The 26,460-nt window shown below is 52.2% G+C and overlaps 1 protein-coding gene across 1 annotated transcript in view; it reads left to right on the top strand.

The window, feature by feature from the left end:
• The first annotated feature begins 11,929 nt into the window (after positions 1-11,929).
• The window catches only part of POR (P450 (cytochrome) oxidoreductase), a 15,670-nt gene continuing 1,139 nt past the window's right edge, over positions 11,930-26,460 (top strand). The window contains exons 1-12 of the mRNA XM_010016389.1: positions 11,930-12,108; positions 18,622-18,670; positions 19,426-19,554; positions 20,163-20,312; positions 21,125-21,249; positions 22,061-22,150; positions 22,587-22,685; positions 23,281-23,397; positions 23,920-24,038; positions 25,147-25,328; positions 25,465-25,614; positions 25,770-26,037. Of these exons, the coding sequence (XP_010014691.1) occupies positions 11,930-12,108; positions 18,622-18,670; positions 19,426-19,554; positions 20,163-20,312; positions 21,125-21,249; positions 22,061-22,150; positions 22,587-22,685; positions 23,281-23,397; positions 23,920-24,038; positions 25,147-25,328; positions 25,465-25,614; positions 25,770-26,037 (1,657 nt within the window). The remainder of the gene's footprint in view (positions 12,109-18,621; positions 18,671-19,425; positions 19,555-20,162; positions 20,313-21,124; positions 21,250-22,060; positions 22,151-22,586; positions 22,686-23,280; positions 23,398-23,919; positions 24,039-25,146; positions 25,329-25,464; positions 25,615-25,769; positions 26,038-26,460) is intronic.

Raw genomic sequence — 26,460 nt, 5'->3', positions numbered from 1 at the left:
ACAGGGTGCCCAGAGAAGTGGTGAATGCTCCATCCCTGGTGGTGTTCAAGGCCAGGTTGGATGGAGTCTTGGGTGACATTGTTTAGTGCGAGGTGTCCCTGCCCATGGCAGGGGGTTGGAACTAGGTGCTTTTAAGGTCCTTTCCAACCCAAACCATTCTATGACTGGGATTCCCTGTATAAGGGGGCTGATGTGAGTGGCCCCCCGTTTATTTGGGGTGAGGTTCATGTGACTGGATCCCCTGTTATGGGGGGTTTGGGATGAGTAGAGCCTCTGGGGGGGTTCTGGTGTGACTGGGCCCCCTGTTGCTGGAGGGGACTGCTGTGGCTGGGATCCCCTGTATGGGGGGATTGGCATGTGTGGGCCCCCTATTTGGGATGTGAGGGTGCCCCTGGCTCCCCAGGGGCTGTGGGGCAGGGTCTAGGTAGGGTGGAGGGGATGCAGTGCAGGGGTGTGCTCCAGGGTGATGCCCACCCTGCATTGCATCCATAGCACTGCTTATGCTTACCCCATTCCAGGCTGTTGTGGGTTAAAAGCCTTAAATGAAGTTATTTCTTTGGCACTTCTCTGCAGAATGCAGTTCCCAGCATCTCACTGACACCTTTGCTGCACCCTGGGCTGGTTTGCTGCTCTTCTACCTGTTTGTAAACTTCCAGGGTGTTGGAAGATTGCCCTTTCTTTTTCTGCTGGAATTGCTTTGCAGTATGAAGTTATTCCCTTAGGGAATGTGCTTGTTGAAGGAAATAATGGAAACCCCCCTGTTTGGGAATATTAAAGCTGCAGGGTATGAAGACACCTGGATTGTGATGTTGGCAGTTAGTTATCAGCATGGAACTGATTCTTAGGAAGTTGTCTTGCTTGCAGGAGTGAGCACAGCTAGTGCAGTTTGGAGTGTGTTTTGGACTGTGTGTGTCTCAACCATGGGTTAGCTTTCAGAGTGTGAAAAGAAATAGTCAAAGCAAGAATAATAGCCAGCTGAGAAGTTGGAAAAGCACAAGACAGGATCAGGTCTCTGTTTCTAGCTTCTGGAAGTGAAACTGTGCTAGTGCTGGTGGGGGCATCCCTTCTTCCCCACTGCTTTATACTTTGTGTGGACCGTACTGAGGAGCTGTGTGGTTTAATGTGGCTTTAGCCAGCAGGGCTGTGCTGAGTGGGGTTCACTGCTGTACACACCCCTTCTGGTAGAGAGAAGGGGATATCCTTGCTTCTGGTGTGCCCATAGTTCTCTGAGGAATCCTCATGAGCTGTTGTGCACATGCAAAGCAGACCTGCAGATTAATCTGCTGCAGGTGAGGAAACTGGTGTTTGGGCTGGTAAGTCAGACTCCTCCTGGAGAACCTGACATTGTCCCAGCTCTTGGTCTTCCTTCAGATGCATCTTGTGCTGGTTGGTTGCACTGAGACAGGATGTGCGTGGCAAAGAGTGGGTTTGGAGAATCCTCTGTGTTGCCTGTGGACATGGTGGTGCACAAGAACTATGTATGAAAAGGCAGGGAAGAAGCAGGGAGAATACCAGTGCTACAGGGAGAAAACCCAAACAGTCACAACTGAGCACTTTCTTTTAATCTTCTAGTGTGAAAGCCTTGGAGAAGAAAGGGCAGGAGGGATGAGGTAGTGTCACACGGTTGTTTTAACCCTCTGTTAATTAGTCCTGCACTAATTGTGCAGAGTAAAACCTCTTGTGTTGTCATTGCTTTGCAGTTATTGTTCAGTCAGTCTCTGGGGTGGTGCCTTCTTAGTAGCCAGGGTTGAGCAATTAAGTGCTTTCTGCGGCTCTGATTTTGTTTCTTCCTAAGCAGCTGGAGGAGCTCAACGGGGCCGTACAACCAAAGCTGCTTGTCCTGCCTTGAGGAGGCTTTCCCTGCTGCCACCACCCTGCGTGCTGGACCTCACAACCCCCATCAGCTTGCAGAACCATAGGTGCAAGGTAACCTCTTTCTTTTGCGCACTGCAGGTTGTGAAGCATCTGTGGGTGCAGCTGGGTTTGGGCAGGGTGGTTGGGAGTGATGGTCTCTTTATCCAGTGCACCCACAGCAGAAGTGTGTGGAACTGTGCTTGGACTGAAATCCCCTTTGATCTTTACTCTCTCCTTTTGATTGTTGTGATGCAGCCAAGATAAAGTGTTTGCTCGATCCTGAAGCAGTAGGGAAAAGGTTTCCCTGCTCGGGTCTGCGCTCCTGCTACCTCCTCTCATCCTTTTCCTGGGGCATAGAGAAAGCCACTTGGCAACTACTTCTGCTGACTGAACTTTGTCCAGTTTCCTGATGTGGGCTCTCCTACCTTTAAAACCACAATTCACAGACCTTGCATAAGTTGCTTTCCCAATGTGATCATTTGATCCGAGTGGTGAGATTATACACACGATTGTTGAGGGTGAGTCACGAGCCCTGCAGTGTCAGGCACACCTCTGCCAAGATTGGGGTTTTATAGTTTGAAATTTCATATATCAGAACAAATAATTACAGGCTGCTCATAACCTCTCACTGCCTCTCCCCAAGAAAACACTCAACTGTGGCTGTGGATCGCTTGTGGAATCCAGAAGGATTGAAAGAGGAGCACTTGGATGCTTTGCTCCCATGGCTTCTCGCGGGCCACAGGTGCAAAGAGTGGCTGAGTTTGACCTATGGTGGCAGATTGTTGTAGTATTCTTGTTTAATCATCAGCCTCTTCTGAGCCTCCAGTTATTCCTCTGCAAGGAATAGAGTTAGTGACTCGTTTTCCTTCCTCGCTGTATGGAGGAGGAGATGGGGAGGTTCAGAGTTGAAGATGGAGCTGGATTTTTCTCCTTGGCAAATCTGGCTCTGGCACTGCATGCAAGCCTGCTGGAAAGGTTTAGTAACCAGCTGAGGGAGTTGGTAGTTCTCTTTGTGGTGCTGGCAGGTAATGCTAGGTCTTGCTGCGTGGTTGCTTGTGAAACACATCCATTGACTTGCTTTCAGGGTCATTGCTAACATCTCTGCATTTTAGCCAACTCCAAGCTTTGGAAGAGTGAACTGATAAAATGCCTGCAAGGATTGTGCAAGCCCTGCTTGTATAACAGGGCTGTGTGCATAACTGCTAGAGGTAAGAGGAGCAGTCTGCCTTACAAAGGGAAAGAAAAAGCCTGTGTTGGGTATCTTCTGTTTGTGTTGGCCATACTGGCAGTGTGGAGTTGAAGAGCTGTGGCTTCTGCAGCTCGGGGTCAGCCTTTCAGCCTGTGACCTTGCTTATTCTCTGCCTGGCTTCTCTGTTCTCCTGTGGCCAGTATCCCTTTCTGGCACAGGGACATCTGCTTTGGGTACAGGATTGATGTTCTGAGGTGTGCTGGTGCACGTGACTGGGTATGATTGCAGAGGGCTGGGGAGCTGTACATCACAAATGTTCAAAGAGGTGAAATGCAGCTCAGGTTGCTTTACCCAGGGCAGGCAGGGAGGTTCCTGGGTGGCTGCACACCCTTCTAATAGGGCAGCCAGATGTGGAGCCTGGGTCTGGGACCAGGAGGGCAACTCTCTTACTGAGTCGCCGTGAGATGTAAGGATTGTGAGTAACACCTCCTTGTACAGCACTGTAGGATTTCAGGCATGTAATGTCTGAAAAGCTCCTGCATCCTCAGTGGAAAACTCTCTTTTAAACACAACACGTCCCATTTTCATACAATCAGTGCTTGGTTTTCTCTAAATAAATCCCCAAAGCATGCTCTTCTGGCTGGAGATCTTTACAGTTCCTTACCTCTGCAAGGTCTATTTAACCGTGTCCTTCTGATGCTCTTCCAGTTCTTAGTTTTACATGAAAACCTCCCAGACTAGAACACTGTTGAGGGTTTTGCTGTCCAAACTCTTCCTGGTGGAAGAGGTCAAAGTCTATGGCTACCAACCCTGAGCTCTCCCCTTCCTGGAGTGGCTGCAGGCAAAGTCACAGCTTGTTACATGAATCCTCAACACATGCAGGCAGGGAGTGAGCAAATGACCTGTCTGGAGGAACTGAGCTTCTACTTGTGGCTGTGTCAGCATTGGGTAAAACTCAAAGAGGCTGCTTTAAAAAATACTATATTCCCCTCTTGATCTTAAACCACCTCCTCAGCAGGACCTGAACCATGCAAAACACATGCCTGAGTGCTCCTGAGGTTCTGCAGCGTGACCTTCTGAGTGGTTGGTTTGACTGGCTGCTGCCCATGGTAGCTGGCAATAGAGTGGCCTAAAACTCCTACAGAGTTGTCCCAACTCCTGGATATTGGTGGTGGTGAGACTCCTGTTCCTCTTTCAAGTGATACCTGAAGCATGGAGCTCTTTGTCCCTCCCTGGCAGCAGAGGCTGGGAACAGTGTTAGTTAGCAGGAGGTTCAGTTTACCTGCTGTTCTCAGGTTTTGGTTGTTTAATCCTGACCACTTGTTTTTCAGTGCTGGCTCGTGTTAATCTGTGTGAAGAAAGGTGTTCAAGTGCCTAAGCTGGTGGGATGACCCGCATCCTTGTTTGAAGGTAGAAAGACAGGCTGTTATCTAGTGAAACGAAGTGTGTTAATTCAGTAATTCTAGGTTGCTTTCTTTTAAGGCAGCTTGGCAAGTTTGAATTCATTTTTGTGAGGGATAATGCCTTGCATCCTTTGGTTTAGTGGACTGGGCTCACTGCCCCACCTTGGTATACCTATAAGGTTGCTTGTTTTTCTTTTCCTTGCTTTTACAGCTGCTCTGCTGTCCTTGAATCAGGCCTGCTGGCCAGGAAAAAGTCCACGTGTGACAGTGAAAGCTCAAATATGCAGTATGTCAAGCTCCAGACTGACTGATGCACGCTCTGCATCTGTCTCCTGCCTAAAATAGAAGTTCTGCTGGTGTCTGAGCTGGTGTGTCAAGGTCTGGTTAGAAGAGACCTTGCCCAGCGAGAGTAGTTCGTTCTGTTTCACAAACACCCCCCCAGCTTTTGTGTTTCTTACCCTTGTGCTCAAGGTGCTGCTCTGTTTGGATTGGGGGTTCCGAGCAAGACTGCTGCTTTCCACCCTTTATTGAGCTGGTTAATGGGAAGCTGTGGGATGTGCTGGGAAAGAAAGTGATAGGGAAGTGGTGGGTGTAGTGAGCCTTCATCTGTAGTGAAAGCCAAGCCTCGATGTTGTAGCACTGGTGAAAGCCAGCCCTGGATCACTGCTTGTTATCACTGTGATGAGGAGAGCTCACCTTTGGCTTGCCTCGTGTGGCCACCCTGTTTCACAGCAAGCACCAGTGTGGGTGACTGAACTGAGGCCGATGGGCTGAGGAAGCCCTGAGGTCTCCCTCCATGCCTGCCCACCCCAGCACAGCCCCTCAGGGGTGAGCCCACCCGAAGCAGGGAGCCTGCATGGACCACACCAAGCTCAGCCACTCGTGTGGCCACATCTTACTGGTGGGGAACGTGATCTCTGTACAGAGAAAAGGCTAATCCAAGGGCTGTTGGAGGCAGTGTTAAACAACCTGGATCTGAGCGTCTGCTTTTGTTTTGGAAAGGGCCACTTTTCTTGCCAGGTCTCCTTTTACTAAAAAGGAAGAGAAAAAAGAGGTAATTTGAGACTTGCCAAGACTTGGCATGGGTTGATGTAAACAGAATTTTTTATTCTAACCAGTTGCATTCATACACAAAGAGGAATGAGAGAAGATCTGGTTTTGCTGCGAGGGTCTCCTGGCCTAACACCACACACTGCCACGCAGGAAAGACTTCACTGCAGTGGATTTGGAAGAGACAGGGCACAGGAACCTGGGCAGAAATGCCATCTCCACCACAGCCCTGCTCTCTTTGCTGCTGCCGCCTCTCCCCATTCCTCATGGTCTTGTGGGGCTCCTCTTCCTGGCACGTGTCAGTAACCTGCCTGTTTTGTATCTTTGGTGGGTGAAAGAAGACAACCCTGTGCTGGTCACAAGACTGCCTAACTCTTTGTAAGCAGGTCTCTTCCTTTTCCTCTGCTGTCACTGCTGTGCAGAGTGCCTGGGGCTCGCTGCAGCTTCCTATGGTGCTGCTGTCCATGTGAGCTCTCAACAAGCTTTGGAGGTGCTGTGACCTGTAAGAGGGCTCAGAAGTGGTTTTCTTTTATCTCCCAAGTGTTTTAGTGAATTTCTATTCACTTCTCACTTTGCCATTGTTTCTAAAGCTCAGGCTGCAGATCAGAGCTGTACAAAGAGGAGTTCCCATTTGCATTGCCTGCTCGTCTCCATCATGTGTCTCCCCTCTGTTCTGAAGATGTTTTAGGGGCTGTGTAGTGATGCCAGTGAAAATACCTGATTGCTGGTTTAAAACTGGGCTTTTCTAAGGCTGCTTCTCCTGTGTTGTGCCATGGTCCCATGCAAGAATTGTCAGCACAAGAGGAAGGGTGATCCCTGGGGCGTGTGGTGGGAAGGGAGGTCTGGTCATGCTCACCACATGCATCTAGGGAATTTGGGTTGGTCCTTCTCAATCAGAAAGGTGTTTCTGGCAGACCTCATGGTCATGCTGACATCCCCAGCCACACAGAGTGCTAGGAACCATGACAGCTATGCTTCCACTTTGCTTGCTCCTGCAATGCATGTGCTGAGTCAGTGGCATGAGGGTCATCGTCATGTGCCTGTGGAGAGCAAGAAGAGTGCCTTGCCAAGTCAGCTCTGCCAGCAGTGCCCCTTCTTCCTTTCCCTGGTGCGTTGTGCAGGATACTGCTGGGAATCCAAACTGGAGAAAGCCTGTCTGAAAGAGCCGCTGGCTTTTTGAGGGTGTGTTGCTGCTGGATGTGGTGCTAACGTGCATGGATTCCCGTTTACAAGGAACTGGGAAGCAGTCCTTTGGTGAGTGTGGTTGCTGGGTGAGTGGAGAAGGACTGGGTGCTCCTCTGCAGCGTGGTGGTATTGCTGTGAGACGCAAGGTGAGCTCGTTGCTGCTGGTGTGGTTTGACTTCACACCAGCTCTGTGGTGTCCCTGTAAGCGTTTAGCTGGGACAGCCTGGACCTTGCTGTGGGCTGGGGACAACTTGGCTGCCAGTGCCCTGCTCAGCTCCCTCTGAATGGTGCCTGGCAGCAGTGCAAGTGCAGGACAGAGGGTGACTAATGGCAGTGTGTGGGTTTGTCACCCAGTGCCTCCTCTGACTGGCTCATCACAGATATTTCCCTGCACATATTGCAAGATAGAGCCTGTGCTCCTGCGTTTATCTGCAGGTGTCCAAAGGGCGCTGGTTCCACTCGGTTTCTGTTGGGAAAACTGTGGCTGTTTGGATAAGCTCAGGAGCAGGGGGCATGGGGCTGCAGCCTCTGTGCTGCCCTGTGCCAGGGCAGTCAGTGTCCATAGGGCACGGTGAGAGTCATGCTTATCTCTGCGTGTGGGGATCCTGCTCAGCTCAACACTGGAGCTTCTTGGTGCTACAGGCTGTGACCAGCTGGAGCCTGGGGATCAGTTATCAGAGGTGGGAGCAGTGAGCAGCGTTGACTGTGCTTGGTCAGCAGTCTTCCTTCTCCTTTCCTCTCATGTGAGCAGGGTTACGAAGGCACAGGGCAGAGGAGAGTCAAGCGCAGAGCTTGGTCATTCACTTTTGGAGCAAGAGTTGCAGTCCTGGTGTGGAATTGGGAAGTTAAATTGTCCTGAGATACGTGAAACTCATCACAGACATCACATACAGAGGCTACTTCAAGCTCACAAAGAACCAACTTCCTGCCCAGGTGGCCAGCTTAGCTTCAGAGCCAATGCTGTTTGGTCAGTATAATGTGACTGGCAGAAAGGGAGCCCTCCCAGACAGGTTTTGTGCTAGCAATGCTGTGCTCCAGCATGCTTTTGGGGGTATCTGCTGCCCCATCTCCTGATGCTGCTGTCAGCTGCGTGCAAGAGAGGGGGAAGAATAGATCTCTTCATGTTGCTGACCACTTGGCTGTTGGGGCACTCCTCATCCTGTCTTGTTTGTTGTCATACTATATTTATATTGTAATGTTGTTAACCCTGAGACCTGACAGCACCTTTAGGCTATATGGAAATGGTGGGGGATTTGAGGATGCCTGGCACTCACAGTGCTTCCAGGCCTTCAAAGATGGGCATGGGAATTAGGAACACATGTTTTTAGTATGAGAAGGGAGTGCTTGTATTTGGCAGCATGGAGGGTCCCTGGTGGTTTGAATGATCGTGAGCTGCTGTATATCAAGCAAATTCACATGTCTAGAAGGTGCATTCAGAGGGAGAAAAGCTGAGCTAAAATACAGCGTGGCTTGATTGTGATCTTTCACAGTGTTGTGACAAGGGGTGATGGGTTCAAACTGAAACAGGGGAAGTTCAGGTTAGATATAAGGAAGAAGTTCTTCCCTATGTGGGTGCTGAGGCACTGGAATGGGTTGCCCAAAGAAGTGGTGAATGCTCCATCCCTGGCAGGATTCAAGGCCAGGTTGGACAGAGCCTTGGGTGACATGGTTTAGTGTGAAGTGTCCCTGCCCATGGCAGCGGGTTGGAACTGGATGAACTTAAGGTCCTTTCCAACCCAAAGCGTTCTATGATTCTATGACTTGTCTGTGTGACACGGAAGTCTCCTACCTCATCAGAGACTGATTGCTTTACACCAGACACTGCATCGGCAGGGGTCCAAGAACTGGAGCCATAACTTAAAAAGGAAACGGAAGTCTGTCTTATCTGGATTGAAGAGTAATAAACACTGGGGATAAAATAACTACCCTTAAAACTGGTGTTGAGGAACTTGAACTTCTGCATCGTACAGTTGTTTCTTTTCTCCTTTAGAAAGCTGATCCGAGTCTATCAGGGGCTGCAGGAGTTCCAGGGTAGCTGTATTCCCAGTAAGAGTCAGGATTCTTTTCACTGGAAGCTAGAAAAGGACGTGTATTTGAATTGCAGTGAGCTTCTGGAATATGATTGTTACAGCCAACTAGATAAGAGTGAGATAAATTGAGGAATAACCTTCCTGTGCTAGGGGAAGTGAGTTCAATAGTTCCTGCATTATGACAGCCCTTTACGAAAGGAGATTTGAGGTGTCATTCCATATCCTTTGCCTTTCTCCTGCTGTATCTAAGCAAACATCTTCCTGAGGGTGGGGATTGCAGGACTCCCAGTACTGTCCAGCTGACAGTAGCTACAGGGGATGATGAAGGGAAAGCAGAAAAAGAAACCCTGTAGCTCAGATATAGAACTTGAATAACTAAATATCCAGGACCAGATGGAGTCCATCATCAAAACTAAAGCAGTTCTTGTGTCTTTGGTTCTATCACTGTTTCCTTTCAGGATTAGAGGTTAGTATATGGCCTTTATGTTATGGAGACTTGTGGATGAAGAGAGAAGGCAAGACTCTGGTCCAGGCACCAGTCCCATAGGCCTGCAGACGTGGTGCTCTTCCCTCCGGCTGTGGGGAGTGAGCCACGGGTGGTCTGGAAGCTGTAGGGTTCCCCTTTGAAGTGCTGGAGAGCTGCAGCGTGGTGAAGGCCAGGAGATAGAGCAGCTTCCTCCCCCTGTCTGTCCACACTGCATTCCTGGGAGCTGCTTTCCTAAGGATGCCTCTTTCCAAGGCATTGCTGCTTGGGAGGGCAGACCCACCTCTGGAGGCTTGTAAAGCAAACCCCCTCCTCGCTGCTGCTTGTCCCCAGAAGCTCTGCTGCTTTGGGCATAGCAGTGAACTTCTGATGGGAGATGTAGCCCTTGCTTTGCTGATGAGCCCAGGAACTCAATTCTCTTACGCTGTGTAAGGGACTTGCTGTGGGGTCAGGCATATGCAGCCTGTACCCCTTCCACCCCGGGCTGGCTGCTGCTCACTAAAGATGTGTCAAGCTTGAAACTCTCTTCCATGTGCAGTTTGCTACAAGGGATGCTGCTGTGCTCTGTGCAAGGAGCCTTTCCTAGGGCTCTGCTGCTGCCAGTGCTGGATTTGGTGCTTGGAAGGGAAGGGGTGTGCAGCTCCTGCCGAAAAGCAGGTTAGTGTGAGCTCCATCAGCCTAGGGTTTTTTCCCCATAGCTTTGGGCAAAGCTTTGGAGTAAGAGGAGAAGAGCTTGCAATTAAAACTCCTGGAGTCTTGCTTGTTGTAATACTATAACCAGGAGTGAAGGCAATAAACCAGCAATATTTTTCCCACTACTGGTGCATTCCCTTGGTGTCAGTTGCTGGACCAGCTCCTTAGTGATTTACTGGAAGTGAATAAGGAGGAGGAGAGAGACCCTGCTGGGAGCTGTGCCTTCTTGGCAATGAGGCTCCAGCTGTGAAGGCTTTAACTAACAACTGTTTAGTCTACAGTTGTACAGAAATAACACCCAGCTCTTGCTTGGCTCGGGGATGCAGCGATGGAAAGCAAGGAGGGAGGACAGGGTGACCTGATGGAGAGGAATGGGCAATTTGCTCATCTGCAGTTGCATCACTCCCATTTTTCTTTTAACCCCCTGCTTAGTGTCATCCCTGGGAAGCGAATGGGAAGCTTTGCAGTAGGGTTTTGATGCCCCTTGTGGTACAGTCACTTGCCAAGTTCTCCACTTCTCGTGAAGTTGAGAACTAGTTGAGTCGCAGAGGTAACCAGGAGCCCACCCATGATCACTGCAGGTGGTTGTGAGCTCCTTTCTCCCTGTGCTCCTCAGGGCTGCCTTCTATAGCTGCTGGCCTGTGGCAGAGTGCTTTGTGTTCTCTGGGGCTGGACACTGCCGGGGTAACAAGAAGGGGTGGTTCTTTGCTGAAGACCTTACCCGCTCTCCCCCATTAGGACTCCCTAAGCATCACCTTCCCTTTTCTCCCCAGCTCCGGAATGCACGATAGCATCACCTTAAACTTCAGTAAGGTTTATTGCTCAGCACAGGCACAGCCTGGAGGTTGCTGCTTCTCTTTCACCCCCCCAGAAAGTTGTGTGGGAGCTGTTCTGCAGCAGGCCCAGCTTTGCTGAAGAGGTTAACTCTACCCTCAGCCATGGGACGTGTCCTTTTTCTCTGGTGATGGAGTCACGCTGAGCTCTGAGTCACTTTCCTGTGTGCAAGTTCAAATGTCCATGGTCTTCTGGGCTGGCTGGATGCCCAAGTACAAGAAGAGAGTCACTTTGCCCTTACAAATCAAGCTTTGAGTTAATTATCTGTTTGCTTGGACACGGTGCGTCCTTGTGCGTCGGGAAGATAATCTTCCCATCTGGATGAGGGTCAGAGGAGTTCAAAGCTTTGGCAGAGCAGTGGGAGGGAGGGAATGATGGGTGGCTCCCCAGGGGAAGGACAGGGGCCATAGGCCTAGTCAAGAGCTTGAGGGCTGGGTGCTCAGGTTTGTGCTGCCACAGGCTGGGTATGGCCACAAGTCACTTCATCTCTGCCTTGGCAAGTAGAAAGGAGTAATTCAAGGAGGTGTAAGTTAAACTGGGGAAGAGAGCGGAGGGGACTGGGAAGCCAGAGGCCCAAAAAGAGGTAGATAGTAAATCCAGTCTGCATGTGGAGGTAGATGGTAAATCAGAGTTGTTCATCGCTCATGTTGTAGTGCTCACAGAAGTTGCTCACAGAAGTACCATGCCGCTGTCCTGCTCTGCAGTTCATAAGCACAGGAGTAAGTCCAGAGCATTGTATCACCCTGTGGAAAAGGAGAAAGCCCCAGATGTGTGGGGTGACTGGAAGAGTGGGGTCTTTCCCCACTCACACCCCATGAGCTCTGTGCTGAGTAAGGGGTTAGTAATGGCTGGCTCTAAGTCCCTACTGAGTTTTGCTGGTGCACTAGTGGGAGCCAGGTTGGGCTCCCTGGCTGCAGTGTGGGGCTGCTGGCCCAGGGAAGGCAGAAGTCACTCCTGGTGGGTCCACATGGATGCACTGGGAAGGGAAGACCTTGGTGGGACAGTGACATAGCTTGGGATGCAGAAAGATCTCACAGTATTGTGGTGCAAAGCCTCTCACCCAAGAGTTGTTGAGCTTCCTCGCACTCCTAGGACTAAATGTACAGTGAAAAAGCATGCTCTGAATGACCCTTCATGCTCTTGTGATCTGTGGTAGTGTGTCACTGGTGTTCATTTGGGTTTCCTTGCTTACAGTGCCTTGACCATCATGGGGGATGCCAGCACGGGACCTAACATCTCCCCTCCTGACAGCACCGCGCAGCAGGACTCTCTCTTCAGCATGACAGACGTGTTCCTCATCTCCCTCATCACCGGGCTGCTCACCTACTGGCTGTTCTTCCGCAAGAAAAAGGAGGAAGTCCCAGAGCTGCCCAAGATACAGACAGTGTAAGTAACAACCCCCAGGCAGCACGGGGTGAATGTAGCTGTCTGGCTTCGTGGTGAGGCCTTGGAGGCTGTGCAGGAGGCTCAGATGGGTTAGAGGAGGTGCCCCAGTGTTTCTGTCCCCACACATTCCTCCTGAGCACTGTTTTCACCTCTCAAGGCAGAAATCCCTGTGGAGGAGCGGTTCTGCCTTACCCCACCGTGTGGCCCAACTCAGTAACGTGCCTTTCCCAAGCAAGGCAAGGCAGAAGAGCTTCTGGCTGTACTTCAAACACTAGAAGATTGCTTTGGCTGTTCTGTGTCTTCCGATAAAAGTCATATTTAGATAAATCTGGAGAAAGGTGGACTTCCTCTTATGCGGATTTCCTATCGGGAATGTTATCTACCCTTAGCTATGAAGAGAAGAAATAGTCTTGGGGAGCTGGGAGATAGTTCCTGGGCATGAGCTGCTTGGCAGCTCTTGTGGAACTTGCTTGGCTCAGATGCCAGGTTACTGGAGCAGCAGGAGACTGCATTTGGATAGAGAGAGAGAGTTCCTGTCTCCTGCAAAGGGCTTAGGGCCAGGAGTGAGCCGTATTGGTGGAGATCTGGGTGCATTTGGTTCCTTGTCTCTGTCACATACCAAACTTAACATCAGTTTTCTGCTGGACTTTTTAGCTCCTTCCTTCTGTTTCCTCCTGGAGCGTTGGTAAGAGCACTAAAAGGTTTGGAACTCACTGCAGCAGAGACTGGAGGAGCTGGCGTTGTGCAGTACCTTTCCCTTCAGCCTCATGGGAGCTGCTTCCTGTGTGGGTGCAGTTTGCCCCAGAGGAAGCCAGCCTCAGCCCAGCTCTGTGCTTTCCAGCATTAGGCCTTTGCAGAAGGTAACCACACAGCAAAGGTCAAGCCTCTGGCTTTATAATGGCAAGGCTGCTCACATGAGGATGTTTGGTGAGAAGCCAAGGCGCGTTTTAGGAGGGGGCTGGTGCTCCTCTTACCCTGTATGTAGGAGATAAATCCAGCACAGCAAGCAGCTGAGGTCTGTTATCTCAGACCTCTATGTCTACCTCAGTGGGTCATGCTGCTTTCAGATTACAGGGCTCATCACCCAGTGCTTGTGTTGTAATTTAGGTCACAATTCGAAAGGAGCAGGTTTGGCCTCATTGTTTCTGCTCTGGTCAGATCATGACCCTCTCTGGCAGCAGAGCCCTCTCCCTGAAGCCAGGTCTGTTGTGAAGTCCCTGGGTAGCAGGAGAAGTAACACACAACTAACTCCCAGGCAGGCTGCACACTCTGGTGTCACAGGAGGATGGAAAGTACCTTTTCTGGCTTGGGAGGGTTTGAAAAGGAAGAAATGTCCCTGGCTGCAGGACCCTGTGCTGGTGGGTGCACACGAGGCTGGTATTCTGTGCCTGCTCAGCCTTACCTTGGGAATTTGTTGTGTTGGATCAGTTGGATACCTTCCCTCTTGAGCCTGCAGGAGAGGGCTGTGTGTATCAGTGCGTGCGGTTGCCTCTGGAGATTGGAATGGCTGTGCTGAGAGCTGAGAAGTGGCTCTATCCATCTGAAATTAGATCCTGACAAGGCACAGTGACTTGGAGAGCTCCTGTGCTCACCGTCCTCAGCCTGTTTCCACCCACCTCCCATCACATGCAGCTCTTCCAGAGGCTGCCGTGACCTTGCAGAGAAGTTGTGCTGCAGAGAAGCTTTCTGACTCCCCCCGTGTGTGTGTTACCATCTGGTCCTGCTGCAGGACCTCTTCTCATGGGCTTCCACCTGAGGCTGCCTGGAGGTTTTGGCTTTGAGCTGACTCACAGGTATTTTGCCTCTTTCCTCCTTGAGGTCCATGCTGCCTTCTCCATCTGCATGGAAGATGCACTCTGCAACTGCTCCTCGCAAGAGCAACTCAAGAGTTGTGGGCAACACCTCTGTCCAAGTGGAGCTGCTGTGGTCGTTGAACCAAGCTGGTCTGAGGGCAGCGTGGACCCATAAGCTGAGGCTGTGGCTGGTGGCACATCCATCCTCTGGAGCAGAGACAGCTACTTCCTGCAGCTTTTGCAGTGTTGTTTTATGGGACACTTCGAACCAGGAGGGAAATAAGTGGGGAAAACAAGCTTGTTCAGCTTTGGGTTTCCTTCCCTCCTGTCATCCTTGAGTCTGGGGTGGAGTCCTTCCTGATGAACAAGCAAATAGGCAAGATGCAGGATAGCACTGTGGTTGGAGCAGGCTGGTCCATGGGCAGGCAGGGAAACAGTTCCAGACCCATGATAACAAAGACCCCTTGGTGTGGCTTTCTCCAATTGGAAAGCCTTAACCTTAAGAGGTGTTGCTTTTCTTCAGCACGTTCTCTGCAGCTCTGCCTTGACTCTTCAAACTGTCCCAGGCTATCTGATGGTGCTGGGTGATGGTTTCTGATGTGTCTCTTTGGCCTCCACCTTCAGCTTCAGCCCTGGAAGGCTGCAGGACAGAAGTGCTGAACAGCAATTCAGACACATCACGTTGGCTGCTGCTTTGATGGGGTTGCTTGCAAGGTGGGGGAGTGCAAGCAGAGCCTCTGACCTGAACACTCAGTGCTCTCCCGGGGTTTTGGGAGCTGCTGCTGAGCAGCGTGTCTTGATCAAGCCACATTATCTCAGCAGGGTCTGCAAAGGAAATACTGCTGCTGCAGCTGCTCTTGATTGTAGAAGAATAGATTCGCGGTCACGATACCCTATTCTGTCTGGCACCTGGGCTGGATTGGCTCTGCATGGCCCAGGAACAGCACTGACCTTGCCCTGACAGTGCCTGTCTGGGTTCAGCCACTGCTCAGGTGCTTGCTGATCTCTTACAGCTCTGCCCAGTGACACAGAGAAGGGGCAGAGTCCAGCACATGTTCCTATGTACGAGGTGTCCTGTACCTGTGCTGTGTAGTACATGTGAGTGGGGCAGGCAGGGATGCTGCTAACTGAGAACTACTCGTGTTGTGGCCATTTTCAGGCTTAATTGAAACCACTGGAGGAGCCTCCCTGCAGCCTGCTCTGCAGATGTCATTAGGGAGAACAGCTCTCGATGGCCACCACGTTCCTCACGGGGGCATTGCTGGGGAATGCACTGCTTTACTTTTATTCTTTGCCTCCTCTGTGTGTTTCTCAATCACAGATTCCTCTCCTTTCTCATGTGCCCGCTCTGGAGTTGTGCGGGCAGGGGGGACACAGGCCATTGGTATGCTGGGTGTCACCCTTCCCTTCTCCCCCTGCCCTTAACATTGTTCGGGGCAGAAACTGGCTTATCTCTGTTCCACAGCTATAGAGCAATCCATTCTCTGGTGCTTGTAGGGCTTCCTGTGGCAGGAATTGCTCCAGCTCCTCAGCCTGATTAGCTCTTTGCACTGCCTGCGTGTGGGTTAGAGACAGACCATCTCTAATTTAATTTAATAGGCTCCTGAAGAGAACAGACTCCTTTGAGCTGCCTCCGCAATGGCACTGCCATAGTTACCCGTTGCGTTGCTCACGCAGTGTCTGGAATCACTTCATTCAGCCACAGCGTCGCCTTTCCTTTCTTTTAAAACCAGAATATATCTAAAAGCAGCTGTGATATAAACAGTTTCCAAGGGAACGAGGCAGGGGGAGGGTTTTGTGTCCCGTCCCCCTGCTCCGTGCGGATGGGAGAGGGACGTGTGCTGCGGAGCATCCTGGGAGGTTTCATTCTCCACTCCTAATTCCTTTCTGCCACTGCTGCCAGATGTTGGAGTTTCTCAGGGCTGTGTGGATCCACTCGGTAACTTCCAGAGCCCCACCACGAGGATCTGAGCGGACGGGACCACTCCTGCTATGACCCATGCCGGGACCTTTTGTGCCGGCTCTCTTCTCCTTAACAAAAGGCTGACACTTGGCTTTAGTGCCCAGGAGGAGCAGAATGGGGAGGCCTGTGCGTGTGTTGCTCCAGAGCTAAGTTAGATCCGTCCCCCCACACCTCCCCTGACACGGCTGCCCTGCGACTCTTTGTCTGCGTCTTCCCTGCCCCGGCCATGGGCTGCGTGTACTCGGCCCCACGAGAAGAGGCTGCTGTGGTGAGGTGAGTTACTGCCCCATGGGCAGGTGGGATCATTCCGGCTCGGAGGGTCGCTCTTCCCACCCCAAAGCTGGGAGGAGTGGGGTGCTGCTCCCTCCAGGGGCAAGAGGAGAAGGAAGGAGAGAGGCTCTGCTAGCCCCTGCTGTTGGTGCTCGGTTTCTGTGTGATGCCCAGGCTGTGTTCTCACTTCTGGATGTCCGTGTGTTTTCAGGAGGAAAGCCACGGGCATGGGAGCTCTCTGAAGGAGAGGTGTTCAGCTGAGACAGACTTTCATGTTGTTGCTAAGCTGTTGGGAACTTCCATCCCTCCTTTCTTTCTCCTGCAGTCAGTGTCAGCCAGCCCTGTGCTGTGGGCTCTCACCAAGGGTGGGCAACCTGTACAAGCTAAAGACTCGATCTGACAATGGAGTTAATCCCCTTTCCTCCACCCTTCACTTCTTTTAACTCTCTCAGTCGCTACCCTGAGCTATCTAAGCTGTCAGAGCAGTCGTTGCTGAAAACACAGTTGAGTTTTCCTGTCTGAGTGTCATTTGTGCCTTTGGCATCGGTGTGTTTCTGCAGCTCAGATTTTCAAGCCACCCTGATGAAGCAATTCTAGGGGCTTGTGTAGCCTTTTACAAAAGCCAGACTCGTTGTTTCTTCTGTGTCTGAGCCACAGACTGTTCCACACCACAACACTTCAGTGCAGGGTTGCTCCTTTGAGAACGGACCAGCTCTGTGTGCTGCACCCTTTTCTCCTCCAAAGGGAGCGTGCTGAAAGGATTGAATACTTCTTCTTTCCCCTCCTTTAAAAGCATGTTGTTTAGCAGTTGTCCCAACAGTGGTTTTAATTGGATCCCGTTTGCAGAGGGCAGTAAACCAAAGTTGTTCACTGCGGAGCCAAAAGGGAAGTGAGAACTGAGTCTTGTGAGCGGGCTGGGGGGCAGCTCTGCCAAACCCTCATCCCAGTGGTAGCACTGACAGTGTTGGGGCTGCTCTCAAGATGCTTGTGATATCCCTGTTCCCAACAGGGGATAAATGACAGTGTGGGGAGACTGTTAACTTCAGAGAGAGCAAAGTGGAGGGTGCAAAGCAGTGCTCTCCTGGGAGCACGTCTGCCTTGGATAATTTTTTGGGTAGGTCTGCTCATCTTCCATGCATGTTGTATGAGACTTTTGGTGCTTGGAGCTGTCATGGCCTGGTTATGGAGCTCCTGGATCCCTTTGGGTGAAAGGGGGTGCTTGAAGGTACTCTTCACAGTGTCACCCACCCTGCTGCTCTGCCCGTGTGCTCTGCAAATGTCTCTGCACATCCACAGCGCTCCCTCCCTCTGGGCTGCAGAGTTTAGGAAGCTGTTAGTGAGCTCTGCACATTCTCACATGAGCTTGAGCCAAACCCATTTGTTTTTTGCCTGGAGGCTTCTCTCTTCCCACAGGAGACCCAGCCTTGCATTCTTCCATTGTGAAAGAGAAACGGGAACTGGTCCCACGTTCCTCCTATCCCTGCTGGAGCTTCAGTAGCGGGGGAAAGACAGCAAGTGAGCTCCTGGCACTTGTCCTCCTGCCTTGAAAAGACCCCAGTACCTAATCTGACTGTAGCTAGAGCCACGTCTGCCTGTGAAGCTCCCTGGAGCTGGGTTGCTTTCACCCCATGGCTCTGAAAACCCATGGGTGTGCTGAGGGTAGCAAAGCTCTCCTGGCTCCCTACCTAACGGAGCAGCCATAGCAGTGTGCATCTCTGCCTCGCTGTTTCTGATGCTGCTGTGGGTTGTCCTTCCAAGCTGGAGAAAGCTGCCTCCATGCAATAAAGCAAACACTTTGTGCTGGAGATCCATGCTGGGAATGGAAACCCCGGCGTGGGAACAAGCCCTACAGGACCTCAGCAGACAGTGGTTCCCTTGCTGGAGGCTCTGTGGGTCTGATGAGCTGTGTCCGTTGCTCCACAGGGCTCTCCAGCTCTGGGACTTGTGTCTGGCGTGTGGTTTTGAGGTGGGAACAGCTGGATTTTAGCCCTGCCTGACTTCAAGCTTGGGGAATCTGCCCTGGGAGGTATGGCTCAGGACTGAGCTGCTGTGGTGAGGGAAGCAGGGAGCTCTCCATTCCCTTCTCTCCCACTGTGCCTTCCCCCCTGAGATTTGTTTGGAGACCTGCTCATGCATCGTAGCTCTGTGAGGTCCTTGTAACCTGCTCAGCTGTGAAACCTCTGAGCAGCTGATAGAGGAAAGGTTTCCTGACACCCAGGGCTGAGGCTTTGCCTGTGGGAGGATTTACTGATGGAGGTAGGGCAGGGGCCCAGCTTCCCCCTCTGCTCTCAGACCCTGCTCCATGGTTGTGTGTGAAGAAGCTCCACAGCTGAGTGATGGACGTTCCTGGGTACACGACAGTGGTCAGTGGGCACTCTTACCCCCTTTGGGCAGTTGCCCTGAGATTCTGGGGCCACTTCAATTGCTTGTTCCTGACCTTAAAGAGTGAACACGTTCATCTGAGAGGATGTTCCTTCTGTCTTCCAGAGCAGCTCCAGTGAGAGACAGCAGCTTCGTTGAGAAGATGAAGAAGACGGTAAGCTGCTTGCTCTGGCTACATAGGGTGCTGGGAAGGCAAGGGAGCTCGTGTCCTTCCTGGTGTGCTCTGGAGGCTGCCTGGCTGTCAGCAGAGGGGACTGGTTTGGATGCAGACACATGCATCCAGAATTGAAGCGAAGTTTTGGTGCAAAAAGAGAGTAACATGAGATCAAAGTCAGGAGGGAAATGGCAGAGACTTTAAAGTCATTGCTTGGCAGTTGTTCATGTGCGTGGTTGGTTCCCAAACTGGCTCACTCTGGAATGGGAGTTGTACACAGAACTGGCAGCTTTTGGCTGCGCTGGACTGGACACAAGAGGAAGCAGAGGAAGAAGCAAGGGCTGGATATATTTCCTGTTTCACTTCAAAGTAGCTGGCCTGTGGTAGAGCAGGAGCTCCGGTGCTCAGGCACTTTGCCAGAGCCTGCTTTCTCATCCAGGGAGTTCCCTGTGACAGGAGTCACGCTACAGCCTTGAGGCTGAGGGTGAATCTTGAGGGTTTATTCTTTACTTTGGCTTTTAGTCTAATCTGAGTCGCCTCTCTGAGATTGACAAGAGTCATGTTCTTAATGACACTTGTAGTTTCGTGCCACAAACCCAGCGTGGAGTCCTGCACAAGGGCAGGCTCCTGGTTGCCTTTAGGTTGCAGTCCAGGGCTCCTGATCCTAGGTGTTTCCTTTGCCTCTAAGGTGTGTCCATCCATGCATTTGCTAAATGAATAATCACCATTTAACAGGGATTTCTCCTTCTCTCCAGGGGCGGAACATAGTGGTTTTCTATGGTTCCCAGACGGGTACAGCAGAGGAGTTTGCCAATCGTCTCTCCAAAGATGCTCATCGCTACGGCCTCCGGGGCATGGCAGCAGATCCAGAGGAGTATGACTTGGTAATTGAACCATGAACAGCCTCAGCATAGACAACATCCTTTTAGTGTCCCCTAAAAACCCAGAAGGAGCCCGACCAAGGGACAGCTGCCCTTTTAGTGGTGTCATTTAGGGAAGAAAAGGTCAGCCTGAGGCATGCAGAGGTGGGCTTGGATTTGGACTGGATGCTGCAACATGTCTGAAAGAAGAAGGTAACCTGAAGTGTTTGGGAGTTGAGTCAGCCACTGGCAGCATGAAACCTGCTCTGTATTCCTTCTGTAGTTAGCACTGATCCCCATACTGTTGCAGTCTTGGACAGAGGCATTGGCATCGTGGTGTTCTCCAGGGTGAACGACGATCTTGGTTGTGAACAACTCCTTAAAGCTTTGTGTGGAAAATACCTTGGTGTTTTTCTGTTAGGGTAGAAGCATTGGCTTGCAGTCAGTGAGGGTGCTTACCTTTATTTCCCCTGCCACTTTGGGTGGCTTCAGCCTTTCCTAACCCCATTTGTAAGCAGCTGTTTGTCATTGCATGGTGCTGTTCTGCACACCAGGGCTGTACAGTAGGAACAGGCTTGCCCAACAGCCACACTGCAGGATCCTTGAGGGTTTATTCTTTCCTCTGGTTGTAGTCGGACCTGAGTCGCCTCTCTGAGATCGACAAGTCTTTAGCTGTGTTCTGCATGGCCACGTATGGGGAGGGGGACCCCACAGACAATGCCCAGGACTTCTACGACTGGCTGCAGGAGGCTGATGCTGACTTGTCCGGTCTCCGGTTTGCAGTAAGTGGCTCCATTCCAGTTTATGTTGCATTTGGGTAACAAAGAAACCCTCCACTGTGCCTGCACATATGGCTTGGCTAAAGGCACAACATGATGTCTATGCCTGTGTCAGATGCAGTCCCTGTTCATGGACACTTGCAAACACATATCTGGGGGCTTTAAATGCAGATATCAGAGTACTCTCTGCACTCCCTAAATCACAAGGGTTTGCTGGTAATGTCTTGCCACAAACAGGCAGCAGGCCTTGAATACACGGTCTTTAAATGAGTTACAGGCTGCTGCTGCTGTTCAGAAGCTGATTGAGCAGTCCTGGGCCAGATCCTCCCACAAATTAAGTCACTTGGTGGAGTGTGTAGCTCTTGTCCCATGCTGAATAATTGGCTGAGTTGCAGCCACCTCACCTAAACCCCAGCCAAATTCCTTAGGCAGCACAATAAGTGCAAGTGAGGAGAATATCCACTGCTGGAGGTATTAAGCTGCTCTGTATAAAGCGGTGAGCAAGCATTTCCTGGGCTCTTTGTGGGAGGCAAGGGACAGCAATTGGTCTCCAGGCAGTCCAGGTTCTTACTGGTCCCTTGAGGAGATGGTGCAGGCAGCTTTTATATGTGCATCCTCTTGACATGCCTGAGGTGGTGGTGCCTACTGACCACTCTCCAGTGGCAGATTGTTCCTCAAGGTCCACAAAGAGCTGATGGGGAGCTGGGAGAGGTCTTGCTGTCTGTCTTCAACATCCTTTGCTGGGTGATACTGCTCAGATGGGATGGGAAAAGTCCAGCCTCTGCTTCTCCATGCTCACCAGTGTTCCCTTCCAGGTCTTTGGGCTGGGGAACAAGACTTATGAGCACTTCAATGCGATGGGGAAGTATGTGGATAAGAGACTGGAAGAGCTTGGAGCCCAACGTATCTTCGAACTTGGGCTGGGAGATGATGATGGCAAGTGAGTAGCTTGTCTTGGAATGCTAAAGCATCTTGGAAGGAACCTTAGCAGGGAGTTAGCTCTACTGCTAAGACAGCAATAAGCTCCATAAGGATAGCTGTGGGAGCTGACGTGCCTCTGAGTTTGTGTCTGCTCTCACCCACAATCAGATCCCTGTACACTTAGAGTATCCCGGGGGATCCTGTGTCTGGAAAATCCCACATCACATGAAATGACCATAGTTGCATACCTGAGCAGGCTTTGCAGTCTGCTTTGCGCTGCTGCAGCTCTGTTGCTAACCCAGCCTGCGTGGATAAACTCATCCATGCCTGTGGAGGAGGCAGACTATTTCCTTGTGGACTGTTGGTTTTATGGTGAAAGGCAGCAACTTTCCACCCTGGACAATGTTTTTTTTCTCTGTGTGTACCCTGTGGGTAGCAGCTTAACCTGGGAAATCACATCATCCTGTGGCCTCACCTCCAAGGGCAGCAAGATCTGGTGGAGGGATGTGCTGTGTGTGAGAGGCTCAGCATAGAGAAATAAGCATTGCCTTGGTGGAACCTGCCTCTAGGAGGGTGACCTGGTGCCAGCAGTGGGCAAGGGGGAGTTAAAGACTGAACCTGGATCACAAAGCCTTCCTTGGTACAGTAGGTGAAGGGAGGGGTGGCTGGTATAGCAACAGTTCCCTCCCACCCGAGTTACCTGAGGGTGTTCTCCTGGTGATCTGTGGGCACGGGGAGGTACCAGACTGCCTGGGTCCAGGGACAAATGCCTTTTCCCATGGTGAAGGGAAGAAATCCAGGTTATTGAATCATTCTTTTGCCCTGGCTAGCCTGGAAGAAGACTTCATCACCTGGAGAGAGCAGTTCTGGCCAGCGGTGTGCGAGCACTTTGGCGTGGAGGCTACGGGAGAAGAGTCCAGGTGGGTATGGGAGCAGATTCTTCTGAGTGCCAGAGAGATTGGCCACCTCTGACTGTGGCTGTGCCACCAGCCCTGAGCTGCTGTTCCCTCTCCAGACTTGAGAGGGCACTTGTGAAGTGGGGCAGTGAGTGGGGCTGTTTGGAGCGAGTGTGAGTGTGAACCCAGCTCTGGATTTCAGGTCTGAATGGGGCCGTGATGGGTTTGGTTCCTTTGTGGATGGCTTTGCTGGGTTGTGGTACTCCCAGGGCAGCCGAGTTTCCTCTTGGTTTGGGCTTTCTGCACAGTCTGCCTGATCCCTTAGGTCTGGAGGGGGGCAAAGGGGTGGAAGTTGCGTTTGGTTTTGAACTGCAGCAAATCCAGTGGAGCAGTTGCTGGTTCCAGCTGTACCTTGTGATTTCCAGCTTGACTTTCTTCTCTTGCCCCCTTCCTCCTCCAGCATCCGGCAGTATGAGCTGGTGGTGCACACTGATGTGAACATGAACAAGGTCTACACTGGGGAGATGGGTCGTCTCAAGAGCTATGAAAACCAGAAGCCGTAAGTGCCAACCCACCCAGGGCAGGGTGTATATGGGGCAGGATCAACTGATGGATCCTTGATGTTCCAGGGTCATTTCTGCAATGCAGCCATGGGGCAGGTCTCTGCCCAAGAGAAAGGGGCTCATATCTTCACTGGGACTCTCAGGTTCCCCAGTTCTGAACCATAAGTTGTGGGAAGATGGTTGTGTTCACGTGTGCTGTTTGGGTGGTACAAATGACCATCTGGGGTCACTCAGAGCCTTTCCTCACCTGGGGTAGCTAATGCACGATGGGTGCTTGCCCTGTTGCTGTGGGGAGATGAGCTGTATAAATTAATGCCAACCTGAAGTATTTCTTTGAGATGTGAGAGTCCCTCAAGACCCACTTTTGTCTTGTGTTTTTAATGGGCTGCTGAGCTGTGCTGAGAAGAAAAGTGATCTGTTTCTGTGCTGTTGTGGGTAACAGCAGGAGCATGGTTCTGTGCTTTGGAACACGAACCAGGACAGCCCTTGTGCTGGGAGCCTGCTCTGGGGGCAGAGGGCACGTGTCTGGATGCAGCCAGCACTGGGAGCCTGCAGGAGGGTGACTCAGGGGGTGCTTGTCTTCCCTTCCAGGCCGTTTGATGCCAAGAACCCCTTCCTGGCCCAGGTGACGGAGAACCGCAAGCTGAACGAGGGTGGAGAGCGGCACCTCATGCACCTGGAGCTGGACATCTCCAATTCCAAAATCAGGTAGTTTCCCATGGGAGACTGTTCCTCTGTGTTGGCAGGAGCAGTCCGCATCAGGAGCAAGGAACAAGGATGTGGCGCTGGCCTCATGCAGTGCTTCAGGAGGGGACCTTGTGGTCATAATGACTTAATGCTGCCCCTCTGGGCTTCTGTACCACCTATCGGGTACCCCACATGCTCCCAGCTCTTGCACTGCAGAGGTTGTGAGCTGCTTTGCTCCTTGCCTGTCAAGGAGTTGGCCTGTGCTTGCTGCAAGTCTGACCTTGCTGAAATCTGTAGCAAAACTGCTGTTATCTTGGAGGTCCCTTGTAAAAGCCCTGGTTCTTAAAATCATTATTCCACAACGGTCCTTTCTGCTGTTGCTGGTGGCTCATTGGGATCCCTGGTTGTGGAGGCATTGTGTAGCAGCTCAGATCTTGGTGTTGTCCTCCTGCCCCTTGTACCAACACGCTTATCTTCGAGCTGAGCAGGTTGGGGTGGATGGGAAGCAGAGTTTCATCTGCTCTCCTCCTGCTCTCCTGCCAGGTATGAATCCGGGGACCATGTGGCTGTGTACCCAGCCAACGACTCCTCTCTGGTGAATCAGATTGGTGAGATCCTGGGCACGAATCTGGACACGATCATGTCCCTGAACAATTTGGATGGTGAGTATGGATCACCCTGAATGGCCTCAGGTCACCTGCAAGTCCCATAAGGAACCTCCAGACAAACAGAGATGTCCCGTTGCCACTCGGAATGCCATGGCATTTTAACAGTGGCACAGAGCCTGCTTGCTGAGAGCCAGCTGAAGTGGGTCAGTTGTGAAATGCACTTGTGTGCCATTCAACAACACATTATGCAACATCACACTCCTAATTACAGAGCATCAGCCCACCAGAGCATCCCTCTGCCGCAGCAGCCCCGGAGCTCGACAGGGGCCTTAGTGTCTGAGACGCTGTTATTCAGCCCTTGGAGGAGGCACAGGCTCGGGGACTGAGCTGCCAGCAGGGAGCACTTGTGCTGATACAAAGAGCTCTTCTTGGGCTGTGCTCCCAGCAGAGCTGGCCTCTGGCAGGAGGGAGATGGCAGCTGCTGCTCCTGAACCAGCGCAGCCTGACCTGGGGCATCAGATGCGGCCACCCGAGAAGCCTAAGAGAGCTCCTGGGTTCAAGAGAGGTTTTAATGCAGTGCCAGGGCGTGTGGCCCCCTGTGCATATTGTCTGGCCTCACACTGTCATTCCTGTCCCTTCTGGACCTCTTGATTTGTGGAACTGGATAGCTCCAGTCTTGTCTGCTGGTGCTTACCTTTCCCAAGGGGGCTCCGAGCACAACTGTCCGTGGCCAGAGGAGACTGAGAACACTTTGGAGGCCAGATCTGAATGAGACATAAATGTGTGAGGCCAAATTAGCTGTGGAGAGCAGGCACCCTGCTTGGTCTGGAGTGTATTGGGTGCTTCGGTGTATGGGTATCTCGGGGCAGAGAGCCCCACTTGGTGGAGCACAGAGTATATTGTCTGGCTGATAAGCTGCCAGGCAGCATCTGTGGAACACAAAGCGGGCTACTGGGAGATGGAGCTGCCCAGTGCTGGAGCTGCTTTAGTGTGGGAGCAGGGCTTTGGCCAACAGGCTGATTGAGCCCCAGAGCTGCTCTCTCCTCCCTGAAGCTTGTCCCCTGCTCTATCTCCAGCTCTCATCCACTGTATGTATCTGCTGCCATGAAATCTGGCATAACAGATGCTGACTTCAGTTCCTTTTTCTCTGCCTCCTCTCCAGAGGAATCCAATAAGAAGCATCCCTTCCCCTGCCCCACGTCCTACCGCACAGCCCTCACGTACTACCTGGACATCACCAACCCGCCCCGCACCAACGTGCTCTATGAGCTGGCCCAGTACGCCTCGGACCCCAGCGAGCAGGAGCGCCTCCGCAAGATGGCATCATCTGCTCCCGAGGGCAAGGTGGGACCTGTGGCCTTCCCACCATGGCTGCTGGGCTCAGCTGGGTGCTGGGGTGTCCCCAGAAGGGATGCGGAGGGCTGAGGGTTCGCTGCTCTCTGTAGGGCAGTTGTAATGCACGCATGCTCCTCGCCCGCAGGCTCTCTACCTCAGCTGGGTGGTGGAAGCCCGGAGGAACATCCTGGCCATCCTGCAGGACATGCCCTCGCTGTGCCCCCCCATTGACCACTTGTGTGAGCTCCTGCCCCGCCTGCAAGCCCGCTACTACTCCATCGCCTCCTCCTCCAAGGTGAGTGCGCTGCCAGCAGGGGCTGCGGCTGCCGAGGGACCCCTTCAGTGAATAGCTGTCCCAGCGCTGATGTTGGGTTGAACTCCTCATCCCTGAGCACAAGGCACTGAGCTGGAAGGCTGCCCCTGCCTGGCACTGACACCCCTTCCCTGCAGGTCCACCCCAACTCCATCCACATCTGTGCCGTGACGGTGGAGTACGAGACCAAGACGGGACGTGTGAACAAAGGGGTGGCCACGAGCTGGCTCAGGGGCAAGGTGCCCGCCGAGGACGGGAGCAGCTCCCTGGTGCCCATGTACGTGAGGAAGTCACAGTTCCGCCTCCCCTTCAAACCCAGCACACCCATCATCATGATCGGGCCAGGCACTGGCATCGCCCCCTTCATGGGCTTCATTCAGGAGCGGGCCTGGCTCAAGCAGCAAGGTGGGTGCCCGCAGGGACCAGGGCTGCTGCAGGAGGGGGCTTTGTGGCATCAGTTGGTGCCTCCAAGGTGCAGCTCGTGCTGGTCGTATCACCCATGGGTGTAGCCAAGAGTGGGGTGAACAGCAGCGGAGTGGATTTTGCTCAGCATGAGGATGCTTTGTGCTCCTCTTGGCCACAGAGGAGGTTTGGGGGGCAGATAGACCCGAGTTCTCTGGCCTCTGCCACCACGTCTCTGAATAGCCACAGTCATCACTTAGGCTCATTTCTATGGTTGCTTCTGGGAATTGGTCTCGAGCTTCCCCTCAGGAGCAGAAGCAGTCAGAGGATCATAGAATGATTTGTGTTGAAGGGACCTTAAAGCTCCTCCAGTTCCAACCCCCTGCCCCGGGCAGGGACACCTTCCACTAGAGCAGGTTGCTCCAA

This window comes from Nestor notabilis, unplaced genomic scaffold (genome assembly GCF_000696875.1).
Source record: "Nestor notabilis isolate BGI_N333 unplaced genomic scaffold, ASM69687v1 scaffold11906, whole genome shotgun sequence".
Classification (NCBI taxonomy): Eukaryota; Metazoa; Chordata; class Aves; order Psittaciformes; family Psittacidae; genus Nestor; species Nestor notabilis.
Note: the sequence above shows the minus strand (reverse complement) of the source record. Positions and strands in the feature narration are given on the sequence as shown.